The sequence below is a fragment of the Primulina tabacum genome, chromosome 6 (assembly GCF_025594145.1).
Source record: "Primulina tabacum isolate GXHZ01 chromosome 6, ASM2559414v2, whole genome shotgun sequence".
Lineage (NCBI taxonomy): Eukaryota > Viridiplantae > Streptophyta > Magnoliopsida > Lamiales > Gesneriaceae > Primulina > Primulina tabacum.
In genome coordinates, this window is record NC_134555.1 from 2,997,967 (window position 1) to 3,025,503 (window position 27,537).

The 27,537-nt window shown below is 34.5% G+C and overlaps 3 protein-coding genes, 1 long non-coding RNA gene and 1 pseudogene across 5 annotated transcripts; 1 reads left to right on the plus strand and 4 right to left on the minus strand.

Moving 5' to 3' along the window:
• Nucleotides 1-187: 187 nt before the first annotated feature.
• On the minus strand, nucleotides 188-3,545 carry LOC142548733 (transcription elongation factor TFIIS-like). The gene is made up of 3 exons (XM_075657229.1): nucleotides 3,441-3,545; nucleotides 2,923-3,085; nucleotides 188-1,327 (listed from the first exon to the last, which is right to left on the minus strand). The coding sequence occupies exons 2-3, from the start codon at nucleotides 3,070-3,072 to the stop codon at nucleotides 380-382; spliced, it is 1,098 nt and encodes a 365-aa protein (XP_075513344.1). The 5' UTR covers nucleotides 3,073-3,085; nucleotides 3,441-3,545; the 3' UTR covers nucleotides 188-379.
• Nucleotides 3,546-5,648: 2,103 nt separating this feature from the next.
• On the plus strand, nucleotides 5,649-8,125 carry LOC142548734 (WRKY DNA-binding transcription factor 70-like). The gene is made up of 3 exons (XM_075657230.1): nucleotides 5,649-6,007; nucleotides 7,010-7,111; nucleotides 7,523-8,125. Exons 1-3 carry the CDS (start codon nucleotides 5,694-5,696, stop codon nucleotides 7,986-7,988), a joined length of 882 nt encoding a protein of 293 aa, XP_075513345.1. The 5' UTR covers nucleotides 5,649-5,693; the 3' UTR covers nucleotides 7,989-8,125.
• On the minus strand, nucleotides 6,149-6,813 carry LOC142548735 (uncharacterized). Its single transcript, XR_012820994.1, has 2 exons — nucleotides 6,346-6,813; nucleotides 6,149-6,293 (listed from the first exon to the last, which is right to left on the minus strand). It is a non-coding gene; the product is annotated as an uncharacterized LOC142548735 (long non-coding RNA).
• Nucleotides 8,126-10,988: 2,863 nt separating the features above from the next.
• Nucleotides 10,989-14,193, minus strand: LOC142548736 (WRKY DNA-binding transcription factor 70-like). Of its 2 annotated transcripts, none has more exons than XM_075657232.1 (3): nucleotides 13,717-14,193; nucleotides 12,835-12,933; nucleotides 10,989-11,614 (listed from the first exon to the last, which is right to left on the minus strand). In XM_075657232.1, the coding sequence occupies exons 1-3, from the start codon at nucleotides 14,013-14,015 to the stop codon at nucleotides 11,122-11,124; spliced, it is 891 nt and encodes a 296-aa protein (XP_075513347.1). In that variant the 5' UTR covers nucleotides 14,016-14,193; the 3' UTR covers nucleotides 10,989-11,121. The 2 variants fall into 2 exon arrangements, with proteins under 2 accessions (XP_075513347.1, XP_075513346.1); XM_075657231.1 differs by having other exon boundaries at nucleotides 12,835-12,936; nucleotides 13,717-14,191.
• A 3,206-nt stretch (nucleotides 14,194-17,399) lies between these two features.
• On the minus strand, nucleotides 17,400-27,300 carry LOC142548737 (methionine--tRNA ligase, cytoplasmic-like; annotated as a pseudogene).
• Between the last annotated feature and the right edge of the window lie 237 nt (nucleotides 27,301-27,537).

The window sequence follows — 27,537 nt, forward strand, 5'->3', positions numbered from 1 at the left end:
ACTTAGTTTGAACTTTTCGACCCAGATTCAAATTTCATTTGAGAGAATTCTAGTTGGCTTGAACTCGGAATCTGAGTTTGAAAGCGACAAAAAACAAATTTATAGACGCTTTATGCAGAAAATAATCCGTCGATTAACTTGCAAGAATTTGAGTACATTCATATAAATTTCCAAACATACAGCTGGATTTGAGTTGTAAAGAAATAGTAAGATCAAACATCCAAGACTGAAGATATTATCATAACTTCTACACAAATCATTTTTTATCCTATATAGTAGTAGGTAAAAAAATGAACCAAGGGAGATTGGAGACCAGAACGCCTGGTGCAAACAAGCCCCTACAGCGCTTATTCGATTCCCTGTATTTCTACTGTCTACATCAAAACTTCCAGCGCTTATTGCAGTTTACGCATGTTACGAATGTGGTCATGGGCTCATCAGCACTCCGAGTTTGCAGCTGATAGTAAGTAGTCTCCTTCTTCTTACATCTACTGCAAGTAAACTCGTTAGTGCTCGCCTTCGGAGGCCCTCCAAGCTCACTGTTAAACAATGCTTTTTCTTTGATTTTCTCATTCTGAATTTGCCTTTCATCACTGGCCATTTCCTCTGCTGTCAAATCAGGAATGGCATAAGGCTCAATATCCCCAAGCAAGAGTTTTCTACGGAAATCAGGGTTGTTGGGATCCTTGATGTTGAAAATAATGGATCTGTATTTGAACTTTTGGGCACCATTCGATTTGCCCCATTTCTCGAACATTGCGCTCTCAACTAAAACAGCGACTCGGAAAGGGTCACAGATATTTGCTTGTTCTCTTAAATCATCGTCAACCTCAATAGACACTTTGCACAGTGCTTCTGCAATAATTTCTCGGATTTTGTCTCGCAGTGAATCTTTACAGTAAACAAGAGAAGTTAGTTTTGGCGGTCCAATAGGATCCGATGCCGGTACTCGCAATTCAAAACTAGCCTTCTCTTTAACTTTCATGTTAACCGTTCTGTGTTCTCCAGATTCTTTCTTTGTTGTCACGACGTCAGTTTTCTCACTTTTAAGGATAGTTGATGTTTCTGACTTTAAGAGGTGCACATTCTTAGCTGTGGATTTTTGCTCAGTCTTAATGGAGTTTGTCCTCTGACATTTCTTGTGCTCGTTAGTGTCCGAACTTGAGGCAGGTTCAGCACCAACAGAATCCCCGTAGCTAGTACTCCCATTCTTCTTTTTCATTGTTTCCTCGACAATTATGCTCTTCCACATCTCAACCACATCAGAAGCCAAGACCCTGATCTTATCACTTTTATGCTTTGTCAGTTGGCGGAGACGTTTCCCTACCTGAAATGTAAGCGTTTAAACGAAATTAAACAATCGGCAGTACAAAAATGACAATTAAAAAAAGATAATATAAAAAAAATGAAATGTTGAATCTTTATCAGGATGTCCAAAAATAATGTTCTATTTATAAATAGTATATATAAATGTTATTCTGACCATAATAATGCTAAGTTCACCAATTAAACTTAACCATTAAAACTCTCAAAATTTTCACATTAAACATGTCGATCTCATCTTTAACCACACGTCTGAAGCATTTTTTCTCTATCACCATTGGCAGCCTGCGATTAGGGATAATTTTCCATGTAATTTCATTTGTCTTTTCTAGATGAAAAGGCCTGTAAATTACATTGATTTGAAATGAGGGATATATGCCATGATCAATAATATTATCGTTTCTCCTACAGGTGAGGAATAGAGCAGAAATTAGAGAAAAGAAAAGTAGAGAAAGAGGAAGAGAGACGATAATATTATTGATCAAGGTATACATGGATCTTATCCCTACTCATCAAATCATCACAAGAAATCATTTAGATTGTTTGTATCTCTACGCATAAAATAGTTTTGATTTTTTTCCCTAATGCCCCACATCATACTATTCTGGTGATGCGGGGCATTAGGGAAAAAAATCGAAACTATTGTTACCCTTTCTATCATATCATCTTTCGTCATTTCACCAAGTTTATTTTAAGGCTCTGGATCTTAATAACAGCTGTGCTGGAGAATCTCTCAAAGCCGAAGAGCTACAAATCTTGGCCATATGGCAAATGTTACCCGATTGCAAATTTTCAACTCACTCCAGTTTCCCCTTTCTATTAACCAGTTTATCTTGTGCATAATCTCAACATTTACGCTTCCAAAAGATCAAACAGAGTGAAGAAAGGTTAAATTCTCAAATAATGAAGAATATTAATCAGTCGCACTTGAATATTCCTACAGAGCCCGATGAAGAGTGAAGGCGAAATCAAGATGTGGAGCTAACTGGTGATAACATGGGATGAAATTTGATAGTGGTGGTGAGGTTTGCAATTGATTAGTCCACTTCGAAGGAGAGAAAGAATGGGGTATAACTGATGGGAAAAAAAGAGAAAATTTTGGTTTCTCTTACCTATTGCAGCATGAGAGATGGTGTGGTATACAAAATGGACAATGGAGGGTCTATACCAAGTAAGGAGGCCAGTTTTGTATAAGCAGCCCATCTAAAAGATTCTCCTCTTAGCACACTACATGTGGTAACAAATCCTAAATACTCAACATTGATGAAATCGAGGGCGTTGATCAAAAGCCTAATTGCTAACAAACAAGGCTGACAAACATAAGAATTACATCCACATTCAGGAATATGTTTCCAGCTAGTTAATAATATAAAAAAATCGAATATAGTCAAGACAGCATACTTGACAAATCCATACCATGAAAAGATTCAATTAGCCAGCACATTCACTTCATGCCGAACAAAGCTATTTGACTCCAAAATTTAAGTTACAGTTAGCAAAACGGTTATTTCGTATATACAACGGTAGACAGCAATTAATCAACAAGAGAAAAGGAGAGAAAAAGGGAAATAAATCAAGATAAGCGGAAACTTAAAACACCTGTGTGGAAACAAGAACTTTATAATTGACAGGGAATTTCTTGAGCTGCTTTAAAGCTCCAATGCACCGATCTTCTTCCCCTGGCGAGTTATCAGCCGCATCTGCGGCTCTCTTCACCGCCTCAAAAAGTTCAGTCAGCTCCTTGTCCATTATTTCTCACGCTCTATCAAACATTCCAAACAATATAAACAAGATTAAAAGACATTCTTCCAGGTAGAAGCAAGAAAAACAAAAGATTGATTCAAAATATAACATAATTCTGAAATTCCCATATACGAATCCAGGAACCCCACATCATAAAAACCATATCACGTGAGAAGACTTCAATTCCAATTCGACGCATATGAATTAAGGTAAACATGGATGAGTAAATTAACACCCATTTCAAATCTTTTTCAAATTAAAATCTGTTGAACTCCAGCCTAAAGTAAATCCACATTAATCATGCAAACCGAATTCAGCAAAAGATCTCTCATTTTGATAAATATTCGATTTATAAATATAGGAAAAGATGTCACACCTTGAGAAACTAGATAATCAAATGCAGCGTCCGCCTGGCTCCCGATGACACTGAAACCCTAGAGACTGCAGTTCGCCAATTATTTTTTTTATTTTTTATTTTCATGTCGAAAATATATTTGTTGGGGAGAGAGAACAATTACCAAAATTTTAAAAAATAAATATATATTTTTCAAAAGTCAACATTTTTGTTATTCGTGAATAAAAATAGCAATTTATGTACTTTCTACGTATTAAAATTGACAAAAATTTATGTTATATTCGTGAAACTATCTCACAAAAAACTTACTCATCAAAATTTTACGATAACATTCTTTTAAAAGTTACAAAATGTAATATTACATGAAATATTATATTTTATTTAATATGATATAGATTAGAAACTAAAAACCTTAATCGAAATAAAATGGAATAATATAACCAAAGTAGTCATCTATATGTAGTTATATTTTCAAGGTACATCAAAAAAAATTTTGATTTTTTTTAAAAATAAAAGGTTTCACATGTATTTATTTCTTATTTATTTCAAATATTTAATATGATAAATGAATATATTAATAATAATAAATAATTCTTTTCATAGTAACTTTTTGGCGAAATTATTTCTTATTTATAACAAAAATTATGTTTATATATAGATATTTTTTATATGTTGTCCACCAATCGTGCTCATCTTTGTGTTTAGGAATGATGTGACATTTACTTATTGTATATGATAAATCGTATAAATATTATGTACCCAATAGGTGAGCGTCACCTCATAAATTGACAAAAATGTGGACACAATTAGTGGGCAGCACAGCAAGACCAGATAAATAGATATTGTCGATTATAATATTATTAAACATTTAAAAATATTTTTTTATTATTATTCGATATTATATATATACATTATTAATAATATTATCATTAATAATTAGTCAATATAAATAAAAATATATCGAAGGATTAAACTCTGGTTCATTGCACATAGAACTTGGGAATAAATTGATGCAAGCAATTTGCATGTAGTTGAAGATGTCACAATAATTGTTATAAAAACAAAAAACAAAGAAGATGTCACAATAATTGTTGTCGAAAAAAACAAAAAATTAATGACAAAATATTAATGGTCTAATTAGTATTATTCGAAGGTTAAGTGAATTCTGTTATTTAATTCGACAGTTGGACATATTCTGTTGTATGTTGACCAAACAAAATAATTTGTTTGGACAAAGTTAATCAGATTCAAAATTATTGTTGTCTATAAGATTTTTTATTGATTGCATCTGAGCATGATGTGATCATTTAAGGTACAATTTGAAGTTATTTAAATATAAAATTAGTGTACTTTCTTTAATATTGAATTGTTACCCTCATTTTTCATTCAATATATTTTAAATATAGAGGAGATTTCTTGTAAGACGGTCTCACGAATCTTTATCTGTGAGACAGATCAACCTTATCGATATTCACAATCAAAAGTAATACTCTTAGCATAAAAAAATAATATTTTTTCATGAATGACCCAAATAAGAGACATGTCTCACAACTCACACAAGTTTTTGTCTTAAATATGACCGTTGCCCCGTTAATTAATCTACAAGACTTGATAAATTATCAATTAACTTAAAATATTGGATTTTCAAATTTTAATTCAGTGCAAAAAACTTCAAATAATCATAAATTTAGATATTTAACATTGAAGAGTTTGGAAAATCTACCAACACACTTATGTTCACACTATCGAAACTATTCTATCTTCCAAATATATATGTTTGCTTGATTTAAAAAAAAATATATAGGAAAAACAAGAATTATAAACAAATTTCATATTTTGTCTTTATTTAATTCGTTAAATATATGGTTGCACATTTTCTGATATATGATTAACACGAATATATCAGTAAAAAAAATACCTATTAAATACAAAAATTTAACTATATATTTGAAATATCCGAAAAAATAAACTAGATAATGGGACCCAAGGAGAATTAAATTTAGACACATTAGTAAAAATAAATAATCTCCAAGTTGCAAAAAGATAATTGGAAAAATGAAAGCATTATTGATCGCGTCATCCGATGACACAAGCGTGATGACGACACCAACACTTGGCCCTATCCAATAGCTGGAATTTGCATTTATTTTCCCTCTTTTCGGACAACATTAATAGTTATATATATATATATATATATATATATATATTAACCCTAAATAAATATAGGAAAAGCAAAACCTTCGTCACTTCAGATCTCATCTCAAAAAACAGAATGGAAAACTCGAGTGAAAATTTCAATGCAATGAAGAAAAGATTGGTGGAAGAGCTGATAAAAGGCAGAGAAAGTGCATTCCAACTCCAAACCCTTCTGCATAAGCTCGCTGAAGATTCAGGTCAAGAACAGCTCGCCATGAAAATCTTGACATCTTTGACTGAGGGTCTCTTAATGGTCACTTTAGGCACATCCTCCTCAGCCCAGATCGCCTCCGTTGACTGTGCTGGAGGTGGCGCCGCCGCCGGAGGAGATGGGGGTGGGAGGAAGAAGAAGACGGGGGTCAAAGATCGGAGGGGCTGCTACAAAAGAAAGTGAGATTTCTATCAATAATACTTCTGATATAGATTACATGATTTTTATTTGTGCCGATTGATTATTTATTTTTAATTTTTTTTACCATTATGTATGATAATTACTAGGACGAATCATAGAAAAAGAACAAAAATCATAAATTAAAAAAAAAAAAAACTAGAACATGAGACTAGTCAAGATTAATTTTTTTCCTTGCACAAAGCTGCAATTAAGAATATTGATGATGAAGAACAAATTAACTCAACATATACTCAAATATTTTCACTGTTTACAGCAGTTTACTGGCTAGCTAGGGAGAGTTCAAATCAATTAATCTAATAGGACAATACACGTACACTTACATTAAGTTTGATTGTTTTGGCAATTAGTACTGCTACTTGATGGACAATAAAGCAAACAAAAAAGGATGCTTCTGCGCAGACATGAACTTTTGGATATCTGATTGGGGTACTAACCTAACATCTGATGCACGAATTCTTTCAATTATCATCTTTATATGATTTATTTGCAATACATCATTAAACACAAAATTAGGAATCATTGTACTAGAAAGTTGATCAGTATATCTTTTAAAAAACGTGTAACACATGTTTGTGTCTTGTTTGGGGTTTATCTTTGCTGACTTTATTTTTCTTGGGAAAAGTATCTCTTCATATTCGTTGAATATGGTCATTTCCAGACTTGCAATATGGTACATGGAGATAAGGTTTTGTGGAGCCAAATTCAGTAACTCAATTGATTGCTTATTAATTTATTGACTGTGTTTAGTGGATGATTAATTGGATGTGAATTATGTTAAATGTTGACTACTTAAACTATTACTTTGAAAATCACAAAAAATAAAAAATAAAAGAATGAAAGAAACTAAAACTAAAATTAAAAATAATATAGTTTTTTAATTGATATTATTTATCCATTGCAATTTTTAATTCACGAGCTGAAATTGTATTTGCTAAATTTCGTATATCGAATCTTTTTTTTTTCAACATTGAACTCTGCAGAAGAACCTCAGATTCATGGACAGAGATATCTCCAACAACAGATGATGGCCGTGTATGGAGAAAATATGGTCAGAAAGATATATTAAACTGTGAATATCCGAGGTAATGGTTTGAACATTCCACTTTCTCATAATAATCAACCCTCTAAGTTTTTACAGATTAATTAAAATATTCAAATAGTACTACGTAGTACACCGATTTAAAGTTTGAAGTTAATAGGACTTGAGTGGTGGTAAACAAAATAATAAATATATACTATGAAATCTATATATGTGATACATATTAAAATTGATAGAGAAATCAGAAATGGGACTAAATTAAGGGATATTCATAGGAAAAAAATTAAAAAAATGAAGGTTTTTACATGCATCTGACTGATTTTCTTTTAAGATTTGGAGAGAGACATTGAATAAAAATGAATTGCTTTTCCAACGCACCAAAATACATATGTGCATGTGTGAACAAATATAACACAAAATCCTGGAATTGAATCTGTTTATGTTGAACATGCAGGTGGTATTATAGGTGCACACACAAGAATCAAGGATGCAAAGCCACAAAACAAGTTCAGAAAATCAAAGAGGAACCACTTCTGTACCAAACCACTTACTTCAGTCATCACACCTGCACAGCAACACCGACTCAACTTGCACCTGAACTCATCCTTGAATCAGACCCTGCCGAATCAAATCTACTCAGTTTCGGACCAAATAATCACCTCTATAGTTCCCCAAACCCTGTGAAGATTTCTTCCTCCGAGGAAGACAAACATATGGTTTGTTTCCCTCATTCGATATCATCGGGCCCGTGGCCGGGAATCGTCGAGCCAGAATCGATTGAATCTAAGCAGGTATGGTCTCCAAGAATATTGGTCTCTTATGATGACCTAGAAGAAGCGGTTTCGGGGCTGTATTCGTGTACATCGATGACTGGTTCGCAGCATGGGCTCGATACGGAGGTTAATCAACTAGTGATATAGACTTCTTTCAGATATAAACTAGACTGGTATTATGTATCTTTTCATACAGAATATCATATTTGTTGTGCATGTGTTGCATAAATCAAAAGACCTAAGTATACCATAAATGGTAAATGGCTTTCTTGTCTAATAAATTCATTCTTAGTTATAATTTTCGCCATTAATGGATCGTGTTTTTAGCCAAGATCGAATGCCAAACGTGGTTAATAGACCCTTCTTGATATTCACGGGAAATTTAGGGTTCGATTTCAGAAAGTGTCACTAGTCCAGACGCATGCTATGAAATTACCCTGAGCCCGAAATCACAAATAAGATCGTTAGGAGGGGGCCAGGAGGGTGTCCTGGCGTAGCCCCTCCGACGCTCAAGTCAGTGACTGAGGATATATGGGAGGAGCAGCTAAGGGTGTTGCTGAAAACAATATAGTGAATGCATCCAAATGGACAATCAAACCTGGTATTTATAGGAGAATATCTGGGCCCTTGATGAGCTTGTCTTTCATTTGGGCTTGGGATGGGCCAGGGGTAGCAGGCCCATCCATGGGGTATCACCCACGGGAAATTTAGGGTCCGATTCCAGAAAATGTCACTAGTCCAGACGCAGGCTATGAAATTACCCTGAGCCTGAAATCACAAATAAGATCGTTAGGAGGGGGCCAGGAGGGTGTCCTGGCGTAGCCCCTCCGACGCTCAAGTCAGTGACTGAGGATATATGGGGGGAGCAGCTAAGGGTGTTGCTGAAAACAATATAGTGAATCCATCCAAATGGACAATCAAACCTGGTATTTATAGGAGAATACATGGGCTCTTGATGGGCTTGTCTTTCATTTGGGCTTGGGATGGGCCAGGGGTAGCGGGCCCATCCATGGGGTATCACTTCTGTTTGTTTTTTTGGTGATATATAGGGATAATATTTTTTTTACGTTAACTTTTTCATTTTTGGGTTTTAATCTACTAACTTATCAAATTTTGGTTTGGTACATTGTTTTCTCAAATGAGGCTATTTTGGTCAATTTTCTACATAGATCAAGAAGTTTCCAATTTTTGTTAACCACATAAGTTTCAGTCATTTACTAGTTAGTACTTTCTTTAGAGATTGACCAAAATAGCCAAATATAAAAATATAATGTATCGAAACCAAAAATTGAAAAGTGTTAATTAAATTGGGATTTGGATCCAGATCGCCGTGCCTGTGTTCGAGGGCCTGAGACAAAAATTTAAAAATGAGTTTTCTTGTTGGTATAAATAATGCTAAAATTGAGTTAGCAAATAATAAATACAATAAATAATACTTAAATACACAAGAAACAATATATTATATAAAAACAAGTCAATAAATATTTGAAATACTTATATAAATAATAATCGTCTAGTTATTTTAGAGGAAAAATATATATCAAATTTGTATAATCCAGTTTTCGAATCATTTTTTTGTCAATCAACAATATTACCAATCAATTTAGTATATTTTGTGACATTATTGATCGAAGATAAGTGTTTATTAACTTCAACTTCGATAAGTTTCTTTCTGCTTATGCAACTGTTACTAAGATAATTAAAAAAATCTTATAGGCAATATAAGTATTTAAAGAATAAATCATTCCGTTTTGTCAAACACTGTAGCATCTTAAAAAATTATTGAAATTCTATACATTACTTTATCAAGCTAGTTAAAGACTAACTCGCTAATTTCTGCAAAATGCCCCAAAGTCTATTGATATTGTTTAAATTATTCAAATCGTACATAAAGAAAAAAGATCGAGTTTGATCACTTATAAACAAAAAATATTCAAAGTACTCTTTTTTTTCTTTAATATTGGGCTAAAAAAATTATTTCAGTAGGTCATCAACTCAAAATATATATGTTGGACCCCTCAAGGACCGGACCCTGAGGCGGTGGCCTCCTTGGCCTCATAAAAGGTCCGGCCATACATGGATCTTACTCAACTCCAAACAAGTCGGAAGATTGTCCATATATGCAACTTTCATAGATTTTATCCAACTGATGTAGGATATTTAACACACTTTCTTACCTTACGAATGAACATCTAAAGCATGAAGTTTACAAAAATTATCGGGTGGCCCATATGGCAATCCAATAACAAAAATGGGCGTGATCTCTGATTCTGGCCCATGCTCACCATTATTGTTGGACTGCTCTATGGACCACGCGATAATTTTTTGTAAACTTCATGTTCTAATTATTCATTCATGGGCATGATGAAACGTGTTTAATGTCTCACATCGATGGAATTAAGTCATCAAAAGTTGTATATATGGACTTGGACAATCCTCTCCCTTGAGCTAACTTTTGGAGTTGAGTTAAGTTCAAATCTCATTCTTAACAAAAAATTAATGGACCGAAACTCAAATGGTAAAATACTGGACAAAAAAATTTAGCCCTTTTGTGACATACAACTCGAAATTTTAGATTCATATATAGTTACACTGCACAAAACATTTAGTTTTGATTATTTTATTATGCAAACGGGTGAAGCAGCTACTACTCATTGTAAGAACCAAATCTATGACCATCTTCTCACCGTGAAGCTACGTTCATTAGTTCAGTCCGCCGGTAACTCTGAGTCGACGATGTTCAAATTAATAAAAAAAAAAAAAAACATAAAAACGTACATACAGATATGTTTAATTTATAAAAAATACATGTTCAAAAGTCCAGCAAAAGGATTTGAACTGAATTAAATAACATGTAATTTTCCTAATATTCAATCGGACAGAAAAATTCCAAAGCCCAGATCCCATGAAAATATTTGCCAATGGGATCGAAACATTCCTGTCGTCATATATATGAAAAAGTAACTCTCAAGGATAAACTTTTCTTATACTCCTAAAAGATTAATTCATGTCGGAAGTAGATTTTATTGTAAAGCTAGCGTATGAACACTAGCTACTTGTGATCTACCCTTACATCGTTTCCATTTAACATGCAATTCAAGTCCATTAAGCTGTAATTGATCTCCAACAACAAAATTCACATATATTCTATCACATTCACATACATCCATTCGATAAAACTGTAGTCTTGTATGAAATTATTACACAACATATGAATATCGCGTCGAACATGCAGTCACTTTATCAAAGGATAGCATTAAACACGACAAAAGTTTACATCTTACCATTGCTCAAAGTCTATGTCACCAAGCTGATCAACTTCCATATCAAGCCCATGAAAACTATTCATCGATGCACACGAATATAACCCCGAAACCTCTTCCTCTAGGTCATCACCAGGGACTGGTATTCGTGGAGACAATACCTGCTTACATCCACTGGACCCCGACCTGATAATGACTTGCCATGAGCTTGTGTTTACAGACGATTTTGCATAATGGAAATCGACACTTTGTGTCATGTCTACGACTTCAAATTCTTGTTTCAGCAAAGAAACATTGGCGGGTTTTAGGGAATGGATACTTCTTTGGAAACTGAGTAGGTTGGATTCAATCGGGTCCGGTTCGACTATGTGCTGTGGAAGCATCATCTGTGTGTCTGTGCAAGTGTGATGATCGATGTACGTAATTTGGTACATTGGATCCTCCTTGATTTTTTGGACTTGTTTTTTAGCTTTGCAGCCTTGATACTTGTGTGTGCATCTATAATAGCATCTGTATACCATAAACACAGACAGATCCAACCCCGTGGTTATTAGAAAAACATTTATATATATATTGACAATGAATTACATTTGAAGGATCTTACAATGCAAGGAAAGTTGATTCAGACTGTAGAAAATTTGTGAAAAGCAATGCATATCACCCCAAAGTTATTAATTATTAATTTAAGGCAAAATTTATTGCTTTGAATTCACGTAGCAAACTGTGTTTCAAAGTTATATCTTACAAGTGTCATTCATTGTCAAAATTGAAGTATAGGTATCACACCATTAATTATGACTTAATTTCCAGCATGGTGTTTTGAATATAATTCTACATAATTTATTTACCAATGGTTAGTATAGATGTGGAATAAACTTGCTCAAAATAAATTACTTTATGAAACAATGTGATTTAAGTTGACTGCAAGAATCGTTGAGGTAGCGTTTGGATTAACGGATTTGGCTTCGAGAAAAAAAATCGAGAGAAGAATGTCAGATTGATGAACATATATTTAGAAATTTGAAATCCATTACATTAGTTAATAAACAAGTTGGCGTAAAATCAGGGATTTGATCAACAAGTTTTTAAAAAACCGTTGTCTTTGAGCCCAAAAAAACGCTAAAAGAGAACGATTTTCAGAAAACCATTGTTTTTTGCTTAAAAAAAGGCTATACGACATCGGTTTTCACTAAAGCCGTTTTTATAAAACATACGACAACGGTTTTTGTGAAAAACCGTTGTCGTAGGTGCGTTGTTGAAGGTGTTTTTTCTTGTACTGTCCATGGATTTCAAGAGTGCTCAAACAAATAGGATAGATTTTTACATCTTGAATTTGAAACCCTTCCAGCCCAATGCACCATGAAATAGTTTAATGTTTGGATATTATTATCACACTTTTTCTATTTTCTAGGTCTAGAAGTTGAAAACGAAACATCAGAAACTCATTTCTAGCTTCTTCAGAATCACAATTTTTTTTTTTCTTTTTGATATCATTCTAAAACTTTTTTAAAAGAAACTATTGGCAGCCAACCTAAACTCAATAAAATAAAAATTTTGAATGTTCTTTCTTGTAAGAGCACTTTGTTTGATAGTTCCCACATCCATCATGCTGATTCTACATGGAACATCCAGTTATTTTATAAGAACATATAATTTGGGATCATTTCCCTTTAAAATTATGGGGGCTAATTATTATAAGACATTATATAATATATACTTAATTCATTTACCTTGGATGGTAGGAGTTCAAGATATGTTTTTGGCCATATTTCCTCCATGCACATCCATCTTCTACCGTAGGGGACACTTTGATCCATGCATCGGACGTCCTTCTTCAAACCCACAATTTATGAGCTCAAAAACAAAAGCAAAATCCAATTTCAACGGCATATGAAAATTTTAATAAAACTATAAACAATTAAGGACATTTAAGGCCGGGGATCGATAATCCATCCGATTAATCTTGGATGCTCTTAACTAGTTACATGTAGAGCATGTTTTCCAACGAATAACGACTGCCATATCTTCTAATGAGTAAACATAATCATTTGTACACAATCGTGTAATATATATCCAGCCACTATATAAACCACCTGCAAAAAAAATTATGTTGATTTTGCACTCTTAGACCTGAATTATTTGACCCTATTCCCAGCCTTCACGCCCATAGTAAATGAACATTCGTATATCACTGTTGAAACATACAGTTTTGCAGAATATGACAGCAAAAGAGTTAAAAATTAAAATTACTCCTCAATAAAGCAAAAATTGAATTCTTTTTTCCTTTTTAGATCTGTATACTTGCAACTGGAACTAGGCCAAAATCTACTAAAAAGTTTCAGTTTATCAAAACAGGAAAAAAAGAATCACCTTTTTTATATAATTAAGTAATCAAGTAGTGGCGGAATATTGCATAAGATAGACTAGCTCATGACGAAATCAAAGTGCTGGAGGACACAATCGACATCTAGAAATAGTGTGTAGTAATATTTAATCCATCTTCCTCAAATTACCAACTTGGTAATATTTAGTGAAATCACTGTTGATGTTGAAGTAATCAATTCACAGATATCAATTAGTTGTAAATATATAAAACGACATAGTAATCTCACTTTCTCTTGTAACAACCCCTCTTATCTTTGACCACTTTCTTCTTCCCCTCGCCGGAGCAAGCTGAGCCTGAGCCTGAGCCTGAGCCGCCAACACAGTCAACGGCGGCGATCTGAGCTGGTAAGACGGCGGTGCAAGAACTCGCGATCGAAATACCATTAGTGAAAGATCTCAAGATTTTCATGGCAAGTTCTTCTCTTGAGACCGACCCTTCATCTTTAGCAGGATTATGCAGAAGGGTTTGGAGTTGGATTGCCCTATTTTTGCCTGCTAATAACTCTTCCATCAATCTTTTCTCCATTGCATGTAAATTTTCGCTCGAATTCCGCGTTTGTTTTTGCCTTTTTTCAACTCAATAGGCAGCGTGTGTGCGCGGGAGAGATCTAAGAGACGAGGGTTTGGTTTCCTAGCTCTTTTATTTTCGGTATTAATGATTTTATAAAAATATTAATTTTATTGTGGGGAAGAGGAGAGAGCGGTAGATATGAGGAAATATCAAATTTGTGAAAATACCCATGAAGTTTGCGGTTTGACAGAGCCCGAATGATGACGTAACCACACTATGTCATCTGATGACGCAATAATCAAGTTATTTGGAAGACAATTTATTTATTTATTTTATTTTTATGTGGACGTGCTTTATGTGCAGATTTATATAATTTTAGACCTCCGTGTATTGAGGCCATGCGCTTAGATAATCGAGAATTATATAATATATATATATATATCAACTTTGTAATATTGTATTATCAACCGTGTATATTTATATAATCATCGATTGGATATGACGAAACATATCAAAATTGTATATCCAATATGTGAATGTCACATCATTGATAGACATAGAGATTGATATGATTGGTGGATAACATAACCAAAACTATACAATATATATAATGATTTATATTTTCAATTTCTTTATCTTTTTATTTATCTCTTTTATAAAATTATTTATCCCAAGTGGACGTATATGAAATGGAGGAAACAAATCAGTTTAGAAATCATGTTCTTCAGCACTTGATAAATATATATTTTTGTTTGCAGTGAAAAAATCTACGTTAACTTAGACGAAATCATGAGTAAAAAAAAGTATATATAGAATTTATAAATAAGAATAATTTTTCTGGGGACAGCTTGTCCACGCTAATCGTTTTTAAGAAAGTGATTAACAAATATTTGAGCAAAGACAAAAACTTGTGTGAGACGACGGTCTCAGTGGTCGTATTTTGTGATACAGATATCTTATTTGGGTAATCCATAAAAAAATATTACTCTTTAGGGCACCCGCATTCGTTTTTGTTATAACACCCATTACCTCATCAAAAATCGTAGGGTCCACATGCCAAATACACATTACATTAACACATCTATTCTCTCACATTCATTTTAACATTCACACTCATTATTTATAGGTCCTGCTGTTTACTCATTCATCTTATTATTACTTTAAATTAAATAAATTAATTTTCTAATTTTTTAAGAAATTAAAATTATTATTATTTTATATTAATAATAATATGCTTTTATATATTTAGTACGTAAAATAATTTAATTTTATGAGTGTCATTTATTTAAAATTAAACATTTATTATAAACCTAAAATAAAACGGTACAACATATAATAAATTAAAATTACAATGAATGAAAATTATAATAAATGAAAATTACAATAATCGAAAATTACAATAACTGAAAATTAAATATTCAATTTCCCCCTAATCTCTTGACATAGGCGTTCGTGGATGATAAGTTGCTCATATGTCATTTGCGAAGTATCCTTCGAAAGGATTGCATATTCCTTTAGTTGAACTTTGTCCATAACAGCTTTTGCTTTCATCTCCTCTACTTCGAGTTGTTTTTGTTTCATTTCAACTTCAACTTTTTTCATGCTTGTATATTCAGTAAACTTTGCAAACACATTGTCCAAGTTTGTTGTCATACACTCCATGTCCGATCTCATTTTACCTTTTCCCTTTCTTTTTGCTGCCTTCTGACCCATTCGGCGATTTTCTTCTTCGTTTAGGTCTACATGTAGACTCGCATCTTGGTTGGATGAGGTGTTGCTTGCTCCCGACTCCGAGCTCCTTGCCTTCTTCGTGCTAACAAGGTGATCAACGGACTGTGGAGTAAACATTGGACGGTCTTTTACGATCCTCAGCGCCAGAATCCACATTCTTAAAATTTACGACTTCAAATGGGATTCACGGTCGGACAATTGAGTCTCTGGGACGAAAGTCGGAGTGGCCGGTTCATTTTTCGTCTGAGAAATAAATGGCATACTGGTTGCATATGGATTAGATGGATAGTTTGGTGGATATGGATTATAAGGATAATTAGCCGTTAAAACAATTTTTTACTTTTATAAATAAAAACAACCGTTGGTTTTTAATTGAACATTATTTTTAATTTATTTTAATATCCGAATTTCTTTTTAAAAAATGAAAATTTGAAATTTAAACCAATACATTAAATAAAGAAACATCATCACGTGTGTGGAGCCCGCATTCAGCGATGAATGTATAATTTTTTTAAAAAAATAAGCGGACAGAGGGGCGTTCAAACATATGAACGCCCCCTTTTCTCTCTCTTGTGAGTGGGCGTTATAACGCCCACTCACAATGGAGAAAGTTGTGGTTGCTCTTATGCTAAAAGTATTACTTTTTATTGTGAATATCGGTAGGATTGACCCATTTTATTGATAAAGATTCGTAAAACCGTCTCACAAAAAACCTATTATTTAGTAACTTGATATTTAAGAAAGATAACCAAGGTACCAACAATCGTGCTGAGACATAATTAATATCAAGTTACTCTTTGTACGCATGCTTATATATTATTTAAACTACGCGTCTCGTCTGTGTTTATACATACATACATACATATACATACATACATATATATATATATATATATATATATATATATATATTATGAATGATGTGATTATTTAAAAATCCAAAGTCTTTAGTTAAACTACGCGTCTCGTGTGTGTCGTTATATTATGAATGATGTGATTGTTTAAAAATTCAAAGTCTCGATAAAAATAAATAAATATTTTACTATTTTTAAAAAGTTTGAAATGGATATGTAAATTAAAATAGATTTTTATGATATTTTTTTATTAAATAAAAATATAGTGCTTGTATAATTTTAAATGAGTTCTAACTTAATATCAAAGTCAGTTACTCGTGTCTCAAATTTAATAATATAGAACACATAGAAGTATAGATATGATAAATTTGTTATTTTCAAAATAATGATTTTTTTCTTTATATTTGTCTATATAGTCATAAAAAATCAGACAAGAATTTGTAACCTGTACGTTCTAAGTCAAGTCGTGTTTTAACTAATTGTACTTATATTCTAATATATTTCCCTAGAATTAGCCCTGACGAGAGAGAGTAAGTATATATAAATTAATTTTGTAACTTTTTTATTTTCTTTTTTTTATAAAAAAATATAAAATATTATTATGAAACATTGAATTAAAAAATAATATATTGGCATGTTAGTAAAAATATCTAAAAAGTTGAGGAGAAAAACTCAACATATATTTTCAGAACTAAATGTTCTCACTATTTTATTCGATTTTGAATGTGAGAAAAATGCTCAACAAATTTGCATAAAAATTTTATATATCGAGTTTAAGAGGATATATTGCCTTGTTTACTGGTGAAAATTACACGACATTTAGTTCACTTGATGGGACGCATTGGGAATGGATGGAGTGCAGGGTCCGGCAGAGGTCGTAAAAGGGATGTTCTTGAATGTGGCCACGCCCTTGTCATCCGTGAAAAGATGCTGCATAAATCACGATGATGACGCTCATATGTAACTATTCTCGATCTTTTTCAAAACTAAAATGAAACATAAAGAGTGGAACGTCATGCTCTAACCGGTTCAGAAAATGAGAAGAATACATACCGGAGTTATCTTATCCATCTGTTTCTTTTTTGGGGTTCAAAAGATCCTCTGGTCTTGCGTCATGACTGGATTAAACATCAAGTTGGTTATGTCAGCAATCTAGTTCTTTAAATGAGGCAATTGTTGTACTTAAAGTTGATGATAGTTTATTCACTGGCCAAAAGGTAGATTCTATAACGAGTACAATGAATATTGGAAGAGGGGAGAGTAGAGGATAAGCAGATATCGCATGTAAATTTAAATATAACAGATAATAGCGAATCATTGATTACATGGCCACAAACTAAAGCTCTTACATATTGAAAACTTCTAAAACTTATATGAATATGAAATGAAAAGTCCCATTAAGAAATCAATATGAACAACACGGATGACCCAAAAAGCTGGACAAGAACCCAAGAAAATATAAATAAATTAAATTTGTCAAAAGTTGAAATTGTTCACAGGATATTTGTAAAACATCTGTGCATAAAAAGAAAGGGAAATTTTCCCTGGTAAAACGCATCCAAAGATAACTTTCATGGTGACAGTGAGCTAAAAACGCTCAAGTAAGACAATAACAAATTGGCCAAGAAAAAAAAATTTTAATGCCTAAACAGAATTAATAGGAAAGACATACTCAGAAAATGTAACACATTCACCAATTTTAGCCTCGTCTGGAGCTATAAGAGGCTCCACAATGGCATTATGATCTTGATTAGAAGCACACAACACCTAGAATTTAAAGAAATGGAAAAGAAAAGCACTCATCATAACCGATCTCCAATACAGAAGAGACATTACATGCTTGCTTATCAGTACATGAGGTTGAGACTCAATATTGAATATTAGGAAGCCATTCCTTTTGTGTAACTAAAGCCGTACACTTAAGACTTATTATCGGGTTAATGGAAAATTGGAACTTCATTTTCACTTCAAAAAACAAAAAGAAATAGATTATTTAGCATGAATTTTGAATAAACTTGGAAAGATTAAGATTAACTAGATTGGAAATAATAACAAAGATGATGTTGATCTCAAAAACATAGCAAGACTAATGCTGCTAATTAAGTAGCAGGAGCAGGGAGCATTATTTTCGGGAGTGGGGTTTGGTTGTAGGAGCGGGCGGGTTGTTGGGTGCATAGTGTCAACAACAGGGAAATAGTGGGAGCTTACCAGTCCCTCTGACATCACATCTCGTAACTTTCCAGGTTTTACATTTGTTATCAGTACCACTCGGCGATTCTGAAAATAAGAGGTAAAAACAAGAACCAAATAGATGTTAACAGCACTCTACAAAATCCAAAATTGATCAGGATGTAAAACAAGTTTCAATTTACAATAAGCCTTCGTACCGTCAACTGATCTGGAGTACAATATTTTGCCAGGCCACTCACCACTTGCCTGCATTTGGCTTCTCCAACTTCAATCTCCTCAACCAGCAAGCTGCATTTAAAAACTAGTACGAAGAGACAGCCCAACTTTACTGAAAGTATTCATTGAGTTTTCTACAAGAGATGAAAAATTCATCTCTAGAGCAACAACTGGGTGAAAATCTAGAGCAACAACTGGGTGAAAAACAGGAGTACATGAATCGGGGTGCTCGAATAATGACACCATCACAAATTAAATATAATTAACAAAACAAAATAAATTCGACCAAAGATACTTCAGAATAAATTCCCATTAGGAAAGGTGAAGATCACAAGTATATCTGTAAAAGAAAAATCCTGAAACATTCCATGCCTTAAACCATGTGAATGTCATACATTTGGTCAACTGCAAATTGGGTGAACTGGAATAAAGCAATCTTCAAAAAATTAGATTTCATCTTAAACCAAAGAACAATGGCATAGTCACTTCACCTATCAGCTGAAGGATGTTTCCAGGCTTTGTGAATATGTACAATCTGAATTTTAAGTAGACTGACATTAAGTTCTTCGTCTTTCTTTTCCACCTCCTTTTCAGGTTGTGTCGCTTTACCTAGCTCTTTTCCAGGAAGTTTCCTTTTGTCTGGAGTAGCTTGACTGGCTGCTTCAACCTTTTCCTTTTGTTTTCCAAGAAACAGGGAGACATCATTAACGTAAACATATTAGTATATATACTTATGCAGCCATGAGAAATTCAACGACAAAATTGCAAATAAAAGAGACTGCATGTTGATAAAATTTAGCAGCATTTTAAAATAGACAGAAGTTAGAAATTATTTTAAAAAAGGAAGCAGTTTGAAACAAATCATAGGCAATTTATTGTAGTACCAAGGTCCATTCTAACAGGAGTATGTGTTAGTCACAAGAAGAAAAAACAGAGTACATTTCATGCTCGAAAAATCTGTTTCCACCGATAGTTTTCCGACTATAACTTCAATTAGAAGAAAATGTATAGGTAAAGCACTTACTGTGCCTGTACTTGTCTTCACTTTTGAGTATGCTTCCTTAATGATAGACACTTTTGTTTCTTGAATAGTTTCTTTGCATTGGAATCATCAACCTTCCTCAGCGATTTTAATGCCCATAAATCAATTCTTGAATATTAATGCATCAAATTCCAGTTTATTTTTTTATCAGCGCAAGGTAGTAATAACTTTGAGAAAACAAGGCACACAAAAATATTCCAATTTTTCAATCCAAATAAATATGACATCTATCGTGAGTTTGAACAATTTGGTATCCTTGTTCTGTTCCCATGAAAAAGTCACAATATGTTTAGGAACAATTGGTCCTCTCTTCTGTTTGTACCTTCAGCATGAAAATATTTGGAATCATGAGTTGGGAAGCTACCCATTCTCGTACATGTCAATATATGATGTAGTTTGAATTACTGAAGGAAAAACACAAAAAAACAAAAGACCCTCTGAACTCTCACTAGTGTCTTCATGTTTCTCAACATAACTCCTAGCATATTAAAGCTCAGACTACAATAGTAGAAATCAATGCAACAAAGTTGGTAATCAGTCATTCATAAAAAAGAACAGATAATGACCCCGATATAGTACAAGCATATTGGCAAGTTACTGACTGAGGGAATGCATTGGACTTTCTCCAGTTGAATCTTGTTTAATAATTCCCCAAAATCTTCCTTGTTCTGCACTCTGAAGCAGAGTTCATAAAAAGGAAGCGAAGAAAGAAAAATCAAGAAGGCGCTACAAATAAATGGAGCACAATTCTTTAGTCACTATAGAAACTTGCATAGAATACAGAAAGTATAACAAATATGTCCGCCAAGTGGGCAAAGAAGTCAAAGAAAGGGGGCTATTCAATAAAAACGTGGGTTGGCATCAAATTTTCAGACGGAAATATGAATACGCGTATTAATACGGACAAGGCGCTCTATAAATAGAACTCTCCCCTTTCATTCTTAAATCATCCTTTCTTCGAGTTTTCTCTCATCCTATTAGTTCTATAATATTTGTGAGTTGTTTGTTCTCCTGTATTAAAAGAGTGTGTGCTCTCTTTGGAAACACTGTGAGTGAGTTGTACACCGTAAAATATTATAGTTGAATTCTTTTCATCTTGCCCATGGTTTTTACCCTAATAATTTTTAGGGGTTTTCCACGTAAATCTCGGTGTTCAGTTTATTCTTTATTTTCGGGTTTTATTATCTCAAATTCCGCACGTTGGACCAACAAGTGGTATCAGAGACTTGGTTTAAAATTTCTTAAAATTCTGAGTATGCTCTGTGGTTGCAGCCTAGACACATCAGAAAAGATTTTTTGAGATTTTTTATTTAAGGCGGGATTATTTTGTCCGGTCTACTAAAATTGTTGTAGATATAATGGCGGGAAGGTGTGAGATAGCAAAGTTCAATGGAAGCAATTTTATGCTGTGGAAAATAAAGATACAAGCAGTTTTAAGAAAGGAGAATTGCTTTGCGGCTATTGGAGATAGACCGGTGGAGATTACGGATGATGGAAAGTGGAATGAGATGAATGGTAATGCTGTTGCCAATTTACACTTGGCTATAGCCGACGAAGTTTTGTCAAGTATCTCTGAGATAAAAACAGCCAAAGTTATCTGGGATACTCTGACAAAGATGTACGAGGTCAAGTCGCTACACAACATAATTTTCCTAAAGAAAAGGCTTTATACTCTTCGGATGGCGGAATCCTCATCGATGACCGACCATATCAATACACTAAATACTCTATTTGCCCAACTCACTTCCATGGGGCATAAAATAGGGGAAAATGAACGTGCGGAGCTTCTACTTTAAAGTCTACCAGATTCATATGATCAACTTATCATCAACATTACCAACAATATTCTCATGGGCTTTCTAAGATTCGACGATGTCTTAACTGCGGTTCTCGGAGAAGAAAGCCGGCGCAAGAATAAGGAAGATAGGTTGGTAACTTCGAAGCAGGCAGAGGTTTTACCAATGATAAGAGGAAGATTTATGGATCGTGACTCCAGTAGGAGCCAAAGACGAGGTAGATCAAAGTCGAGAAGTAACAAGAAAAATATTTACTGCTTTAAATGTGGCGGTAAAGGGCACTTCAAGAAAGAGTGTACGAATATCGATAAAAGTTCTCAAGGAAATGTGGCCAGTACTTCAGGCAGTGGTGAAATATTATTCAGCGAAGCAATAACAGTTGCAGAAAGCAGACACAAATTTTGTGACACGTGGATTATGGATTCAGGAGCGACGTGGCACATGACGTCTCGGAGAGAATGGTTTGATCATTATGAACCAGTCTCAGGAGGATCTGTATTCATGGGAAATGATCATGCCTTGGAAATCGCTGGGGTCGGTACTATCAAAATTAAAATGTTTGATGGCACCATTCGCACCATACAGGAGGTACGACATGTGAAGGGACTGACGAAAAATCTTTTGTCCTTGGGGCAATTGGATGATATCGGGTGCAAAACTCGGATCGAGAACGTGATCATGAAAATTGTGAAGGGAGCGCTTGTGGTTATGAAGGCGGAAAAAGTTGCTGCAAATCTGTATGTACTTTTGGGAGAAACACACAAAAAGGCAGAACTAGCTGTTGCATCAATTGGTTCAGGAGAAGAATTAACAGTGTTATGGCATAGAAAGCTCGGGCATATGTCAGAATGAGGTTTGAAAATTCTCTCAGAACGGAAGCTGCTGCCGGGACTTACAAAAGTGTCACTACTCTTTTGTGAGCACTGTGTTACCAGTAAACAATACAGATTAAAGTTTGACACTTCTACTGTCAGGAGCAAAAGCATATTGGAGGTGATTCATTCGGATGTTTGGCAAGCACCGGTTGTATCCATTGGAGGAGCGAGATACTTTGTCTCGTTCATTGATGATTTCTCTAGGAGATGTTGGGTGTATCCAATCAAGAAGAAATCATATGCTTTCCAGATCTTCAAAGATTTCAAAGCGCGGGTTGAACTTGATTCTGAAAAGAAAATCAAGTGTCTGAGGACTGACAATGGAGGATAATATACCAGTGACGAGTTTGATGCATTTTGTCAACATGAGGGCATCAAAAGACAATTCACGACGGCTTACACACCTCAACAGAATGGAGTGGCGGAGCGGATGAATAGAACCTTGTTAGACAGAACAAGAGCTATGTTGAGGACTGCGGGTCTAGACAAGTCATTTTGGGCAGAAGCAGTCAAAACCGCTTGTTATATTATCAATCGTTCTCCTTCAGTGGCGATTGATCTGAAGACTCCGATGGAGATGTGGACTGGGAAGCTGACAGATTATTCTCATTTGCATACATTTGAAAGTCCGGTGTACGTTCTATACAATGAGCAAGAAAGATCAAAGTTGGATTCGAAATCCAGAAAATGTATCTTCTTGGGTTATGCTGATGGAGTAAAGGGGTTTCGCTTGTGGGATTCTACTGTTCACAAGCTTGTCATCAGCAGGGATGTTATCTTCGAGGAAGATAAAATAAAGGGAGACAAAGGCACACCGAATTCAGAAACTACTATTTTTCAGGTGGAAAATAAGACAGACGAAGATCAAGTTTCTTGTGAAGCAGTACCAGAGCACAAAGAACAAGAACATGTTGAGTCTGAGGTTTCCAATGTGAGGCAGTCAACTCGAGACAGAAGACCACCAGGTTGGCTTTCAGATTATGTCACTAAAAGTAACATTGCATATTGTCTATTATCAGAGGATGGTGAGCCATCGAGTTTCCATGAGGCTACTCAAAGCTCGGATGTATCTTTGTGGATGGATGATAGCAATGCAAGAAGAGTTGGAGGCATTAGACAGGAATAAAACTTGGGATCTTGTTACACTACCACGAGGGAGGAAAGCCATTGGAAACAGATGGGTCTATAAGATCAAGCGTGATGGCAATAACCAAGTGGAGCGGTATCGTGCTAGATTGGTGGTAAAAGGGTATGCTCAGAAAGAAGGTATTGACTTCAATGAGATATTTTCTCCTGTGGTTCGGCTTAAAACAGTCAGAGTAGTGTTGGCATTGTGTGCGGTGTTTGACCTACATCTAGAACAACTAGATATGAAAACGACATTTCTTCATGGAGATCTTGAAAAAGAAATCTATATGCTCTAGTCAGAAGGTTTTGCGGAAAAAGGCAAAGAGAACTTGGTTTGCAGGTTGAACAAATCTCTGTACGGTCTCAAACAGGCGCCGAGGTGTTGGTACAAGAGATTTGATTCCTATATCATGAGCCTTGGATACAACAGATTGAGTGCAGACCCTTGTACGTATTTCAAGAGGTCTGGTGATGATTATATTATTTTGTTGTTGTATGTGGACGACATGTTGGTAGTAGGCCCCAACAAAGATCAGGTCCAAGGATTGAAGGCACATTTGGCTAGGGAATTTGATATGAAAGACTTGGGACCAGCAAACAAGATTCTAGGGATGCAAGTTCACCGAGATAGAATTGACAGAAAGATTTGGCTTTCCCAGAAAAATTATTTGAAGAAAGTCTTGCAACCCTTCAACATGCAAAATAGTAAGCCAATATCGACCCATCTTCCTGTTAACTTCAAGTTATCCTCCGAGATGTGTTCTAGCAGTGAAGCATAGAGGATGGAGATGTCTCGAGTACCATATGCATCAACAGTGGGAAGTTTGATGTTCGCTGTGATCTGTACAAGACCGGACATTGCTCAAGCAGTGGGAGCAGTTAGTCGGTATATGGCGAATCCTGGACGAGAGCATTGGAGCATTGTTAAGAGGATCGGATTTTACACTCAGGGCTATGTCGATTCAGATTATGCAGGTGATCCTGATAAGAGAAAATCTACTACTGGTTATGTGTTTACACTTGCAGGGGGAGCAGTAAGCTGGGTTTCAAAACTGCAGACAATTGTGGCGTTATCTACAACAGAGGCAGAATACATGGCAGCTACTCAAGGTTGCAAGGAGGCAATATGGATTAAAAGGTTATTGGAGGAGATCGGACACAAACAAGAGAATGTTCCTTTGTTTTGTGACAGTCAGAATGCCTTGCACATCGCAAGGAATCCAGCCTTTCATTCCAGGACTAAACACATTGGAGTACAATTTCATTTTGTGCGAGAAGTAGTAGAAGAAGGAAGCGTGGATATGCAGAAGATCCATACGAAAGAAAACATAGCTGATTTTCTGACCAAGCCACTGAACACTGATAAGTTTGAGTTGTGTAGATTCTCAAGTGGCCTAGCAGAAACGTAAGCAGCAGGGAATGACAAGATTGAAAGGATGTGTGGAGATGTGTTTGATTCTCAATCAAATCTCCAAGTGGGAGAAATGTCGGCCAAGTGGGCAAAGAAGTCAAAGAAAAGGGGCTGTTCAATAAAAACGTGGGTTGGCATCAAATTTTCAGACGGAAATATGAATACGCGTTTTTTAACGCGTATTCACACGGACAAGGGGCTCTATAAATAGAGCTCTCCCCTTTCATTCTGAAATCATCCCTTCTTCGAGTTTTCTCTCATCCTATTAGTTCTATAATATTTGTGAGGTGTTTGTTCTTCTGTGTTAAGAGAGTGTGTGTTCTCTTTGGAAACACATTGAGTGAGTTGTACACCGTAAAATATTATAGTAGAATTCTTTTCATCTTGCCCGTGGTTTTTACCCTAATTATTTTTAGGGGTTTTCCACGTAAATCTCGGTGTTCAGTTTATTCTTTATTTTCGGGTTTTATTATCTCAAATTCCGCACGTGGGACCAACAAAATATACAATTTAATATATCTTTCTTTTAAAAGTAATTCGTTAAAAATATATATAATCAAGCTTTGGCATTAGGTTCATTCATCTTAGGCAAAAATTGATTATAATGTGCTTCATTTGCCGAATTAATTACTAATGATGTTTTACATAAAAAATAAAGAACCATGGAGAATGATTCCGATTTATCAGGAGTACGCTTCTATATATTTCAGTTAATTACTCCCACAGATAGCCACTTCAATGGACGAGGTCATTTGGTAATGTTCAGGGACCAAGAAAGGTCAGCAATTACTTAACCGTATTTTTATGGAACATAATCTTTGGATGCATTCTGGTCAACTACACTAGCACGGGCAATCAATATTAACTTGAAATATCAAACATTTGAAAATCTCCGTACCCTCTTTGTAGGACATCAAGACTGGTTTCTTTGCACCACTAAATCAAATAAGAAAAACTCAATCTACGGCCAACCGACGATTCATACCTGAATATAATCAACCCATCTCAACAAGTGCGGCAGCTTGGCTTTGTCAGAGCTTGCAAAATCACTCTGAAACTCGCAAACAACTAGCTATTAGTCAGAACTCAGAACTGTACAAAACAGGGTAAGAAGTAAGGAAATCTCTTTACTTCCAACATCCGTAAATCTCTCAAAGTCCAAAAAACTAATCAATAGATATAAACTGAGAAACGATAAATATGGACTCTTAAACAAATCCAATCACAAGCGTGAGCACAAATGGAGCATATCACCGAAGAATACACTTTCCATCCGCATAATTACTACAGTTCATTAAAGAAAACGAAAACCACATACCACAGTCGAATGCACCACTGAAAAGACAATGATATCAGCTTCAGATGGCTTCCGTCCACCTCCCAGAAGAACATACTTTGTAAGCAACTCTTCATTCAACTTGGCAAGACGTTATAAAGTTGCACTGGAATTTTCCAAAAGCGACTCAGCAAATTCTATCCATTTCATCAGCTGCCACCAAGATTTAAATTTGCCGCACCAAAATGCTTAATTTCACGCTACTTAACTAAAAACACAAACGAGAGAAAATTAATCATAAAAACGTATAAAATTACTTCGACGATGTTAAATCGTACATCCCCATTTCCTGATGAACTCAGCATTCGTGTGTACAGACTCTTCACATCACTCCCCGAATCACTTGAAAACTCATTCTGAAAAACCAAGCATCGCTGACTCTGAATCCCTTTTCAAAAAGTTCAATAATTAACGTCCATAAATGAAAAGAAAACGAAAATGAAGCTTACCGGATCCAACGAAAGGTATTTACAGAGAGCAAAAAGCAAAAACAAAATTTTGCTTCGCAATCTCAGATGCCATTGATCGAAATCCAAAATTGTGTCAAAATCACTTTCCTATTCTGATAAATTAAACTTAAGTCCAATCTTCGTAGTTGAGTGATATGACCAGCCAGAAATTTACCTCTGTGTTTTGAGAGTTGGTATCAGTACTCATTTCAGTTGTCGTTATTGATTGCGCCTAATTTTTTTTTCCCTTTTAGAACGTTTATTGTTTATTAATAAAACTAGAAGAATAAATTTATATTTTGAAAATGAATTTTTTTATATTGAAATGAAAAATATTGAGTCACTAATAAAAAATACTATTTTTTAGTGTAAATATAGACATAGTTGATCCGTCTTACGAATTGAAATTCATAAGACCATCTCATAATAGACTTACTCTAGTTAATAAGTATTGCAACACGTTTAGGTGTGTAAGTTATATATTTTCAATCTTCAAAAACAAAAGATAT

Coding starts and splice junctions, on each gene's coding strand:
- LOC142548733 (XM_075657229.1), bottom strand. CDS start 3,072: ATGGACAAGGAGCTGACTGAACTTTTTGAGGCGGTGAAGAGAGCCGCA. Junction 1,328..2,922: donor AAGTTCTTGTTTCCACACAG/GTGTTTTAAGTT, acceptor CTTACATTTCAG/GTAGGGAAACGTCTCCGCCA.
- LOC142548734 (XM_075657230.1), top strand. CDS start 5,694: ATGGAAAACTCGAGTGAAAATTTCAATGCAATGAAGAAAAGATTGGTG. Junction 6,008..7,009: donor AGGGGCTGCTACAAAAGAAA/GTGAGATTTCTA, acceptor TGAACTCTGCAG/AAGAACCTCAGATTCATGGA. Junction 7,112..7,522: donor TTAAACTGTGAATATCCGAG/GTAATGGTTTGA, acceptor TTGAACATGCAG/GTGGTATTATAGGTGCACAC.
- LOC142548736 (XM_075657231.1), bottom strand. CDS start 14,015: ATGGAGAAAAGATTGATGGAAGAGTTATTAGCAGGCAAAAATAGGGCA. Junction 12,937..13,716: donor AGGGGTTGTTACAAGAGAAA/GTGAGATTACTA, acceptor GTGGGTTTGAAG/AAGGACGTCCGATGCATGGA. Junction 11,615..12,834: donor TTGAACTCCTACCATCCAAG/GTAAATGAATTA, acceptor TATGGTATACAG/ATGCTATTATAGATGCACAC.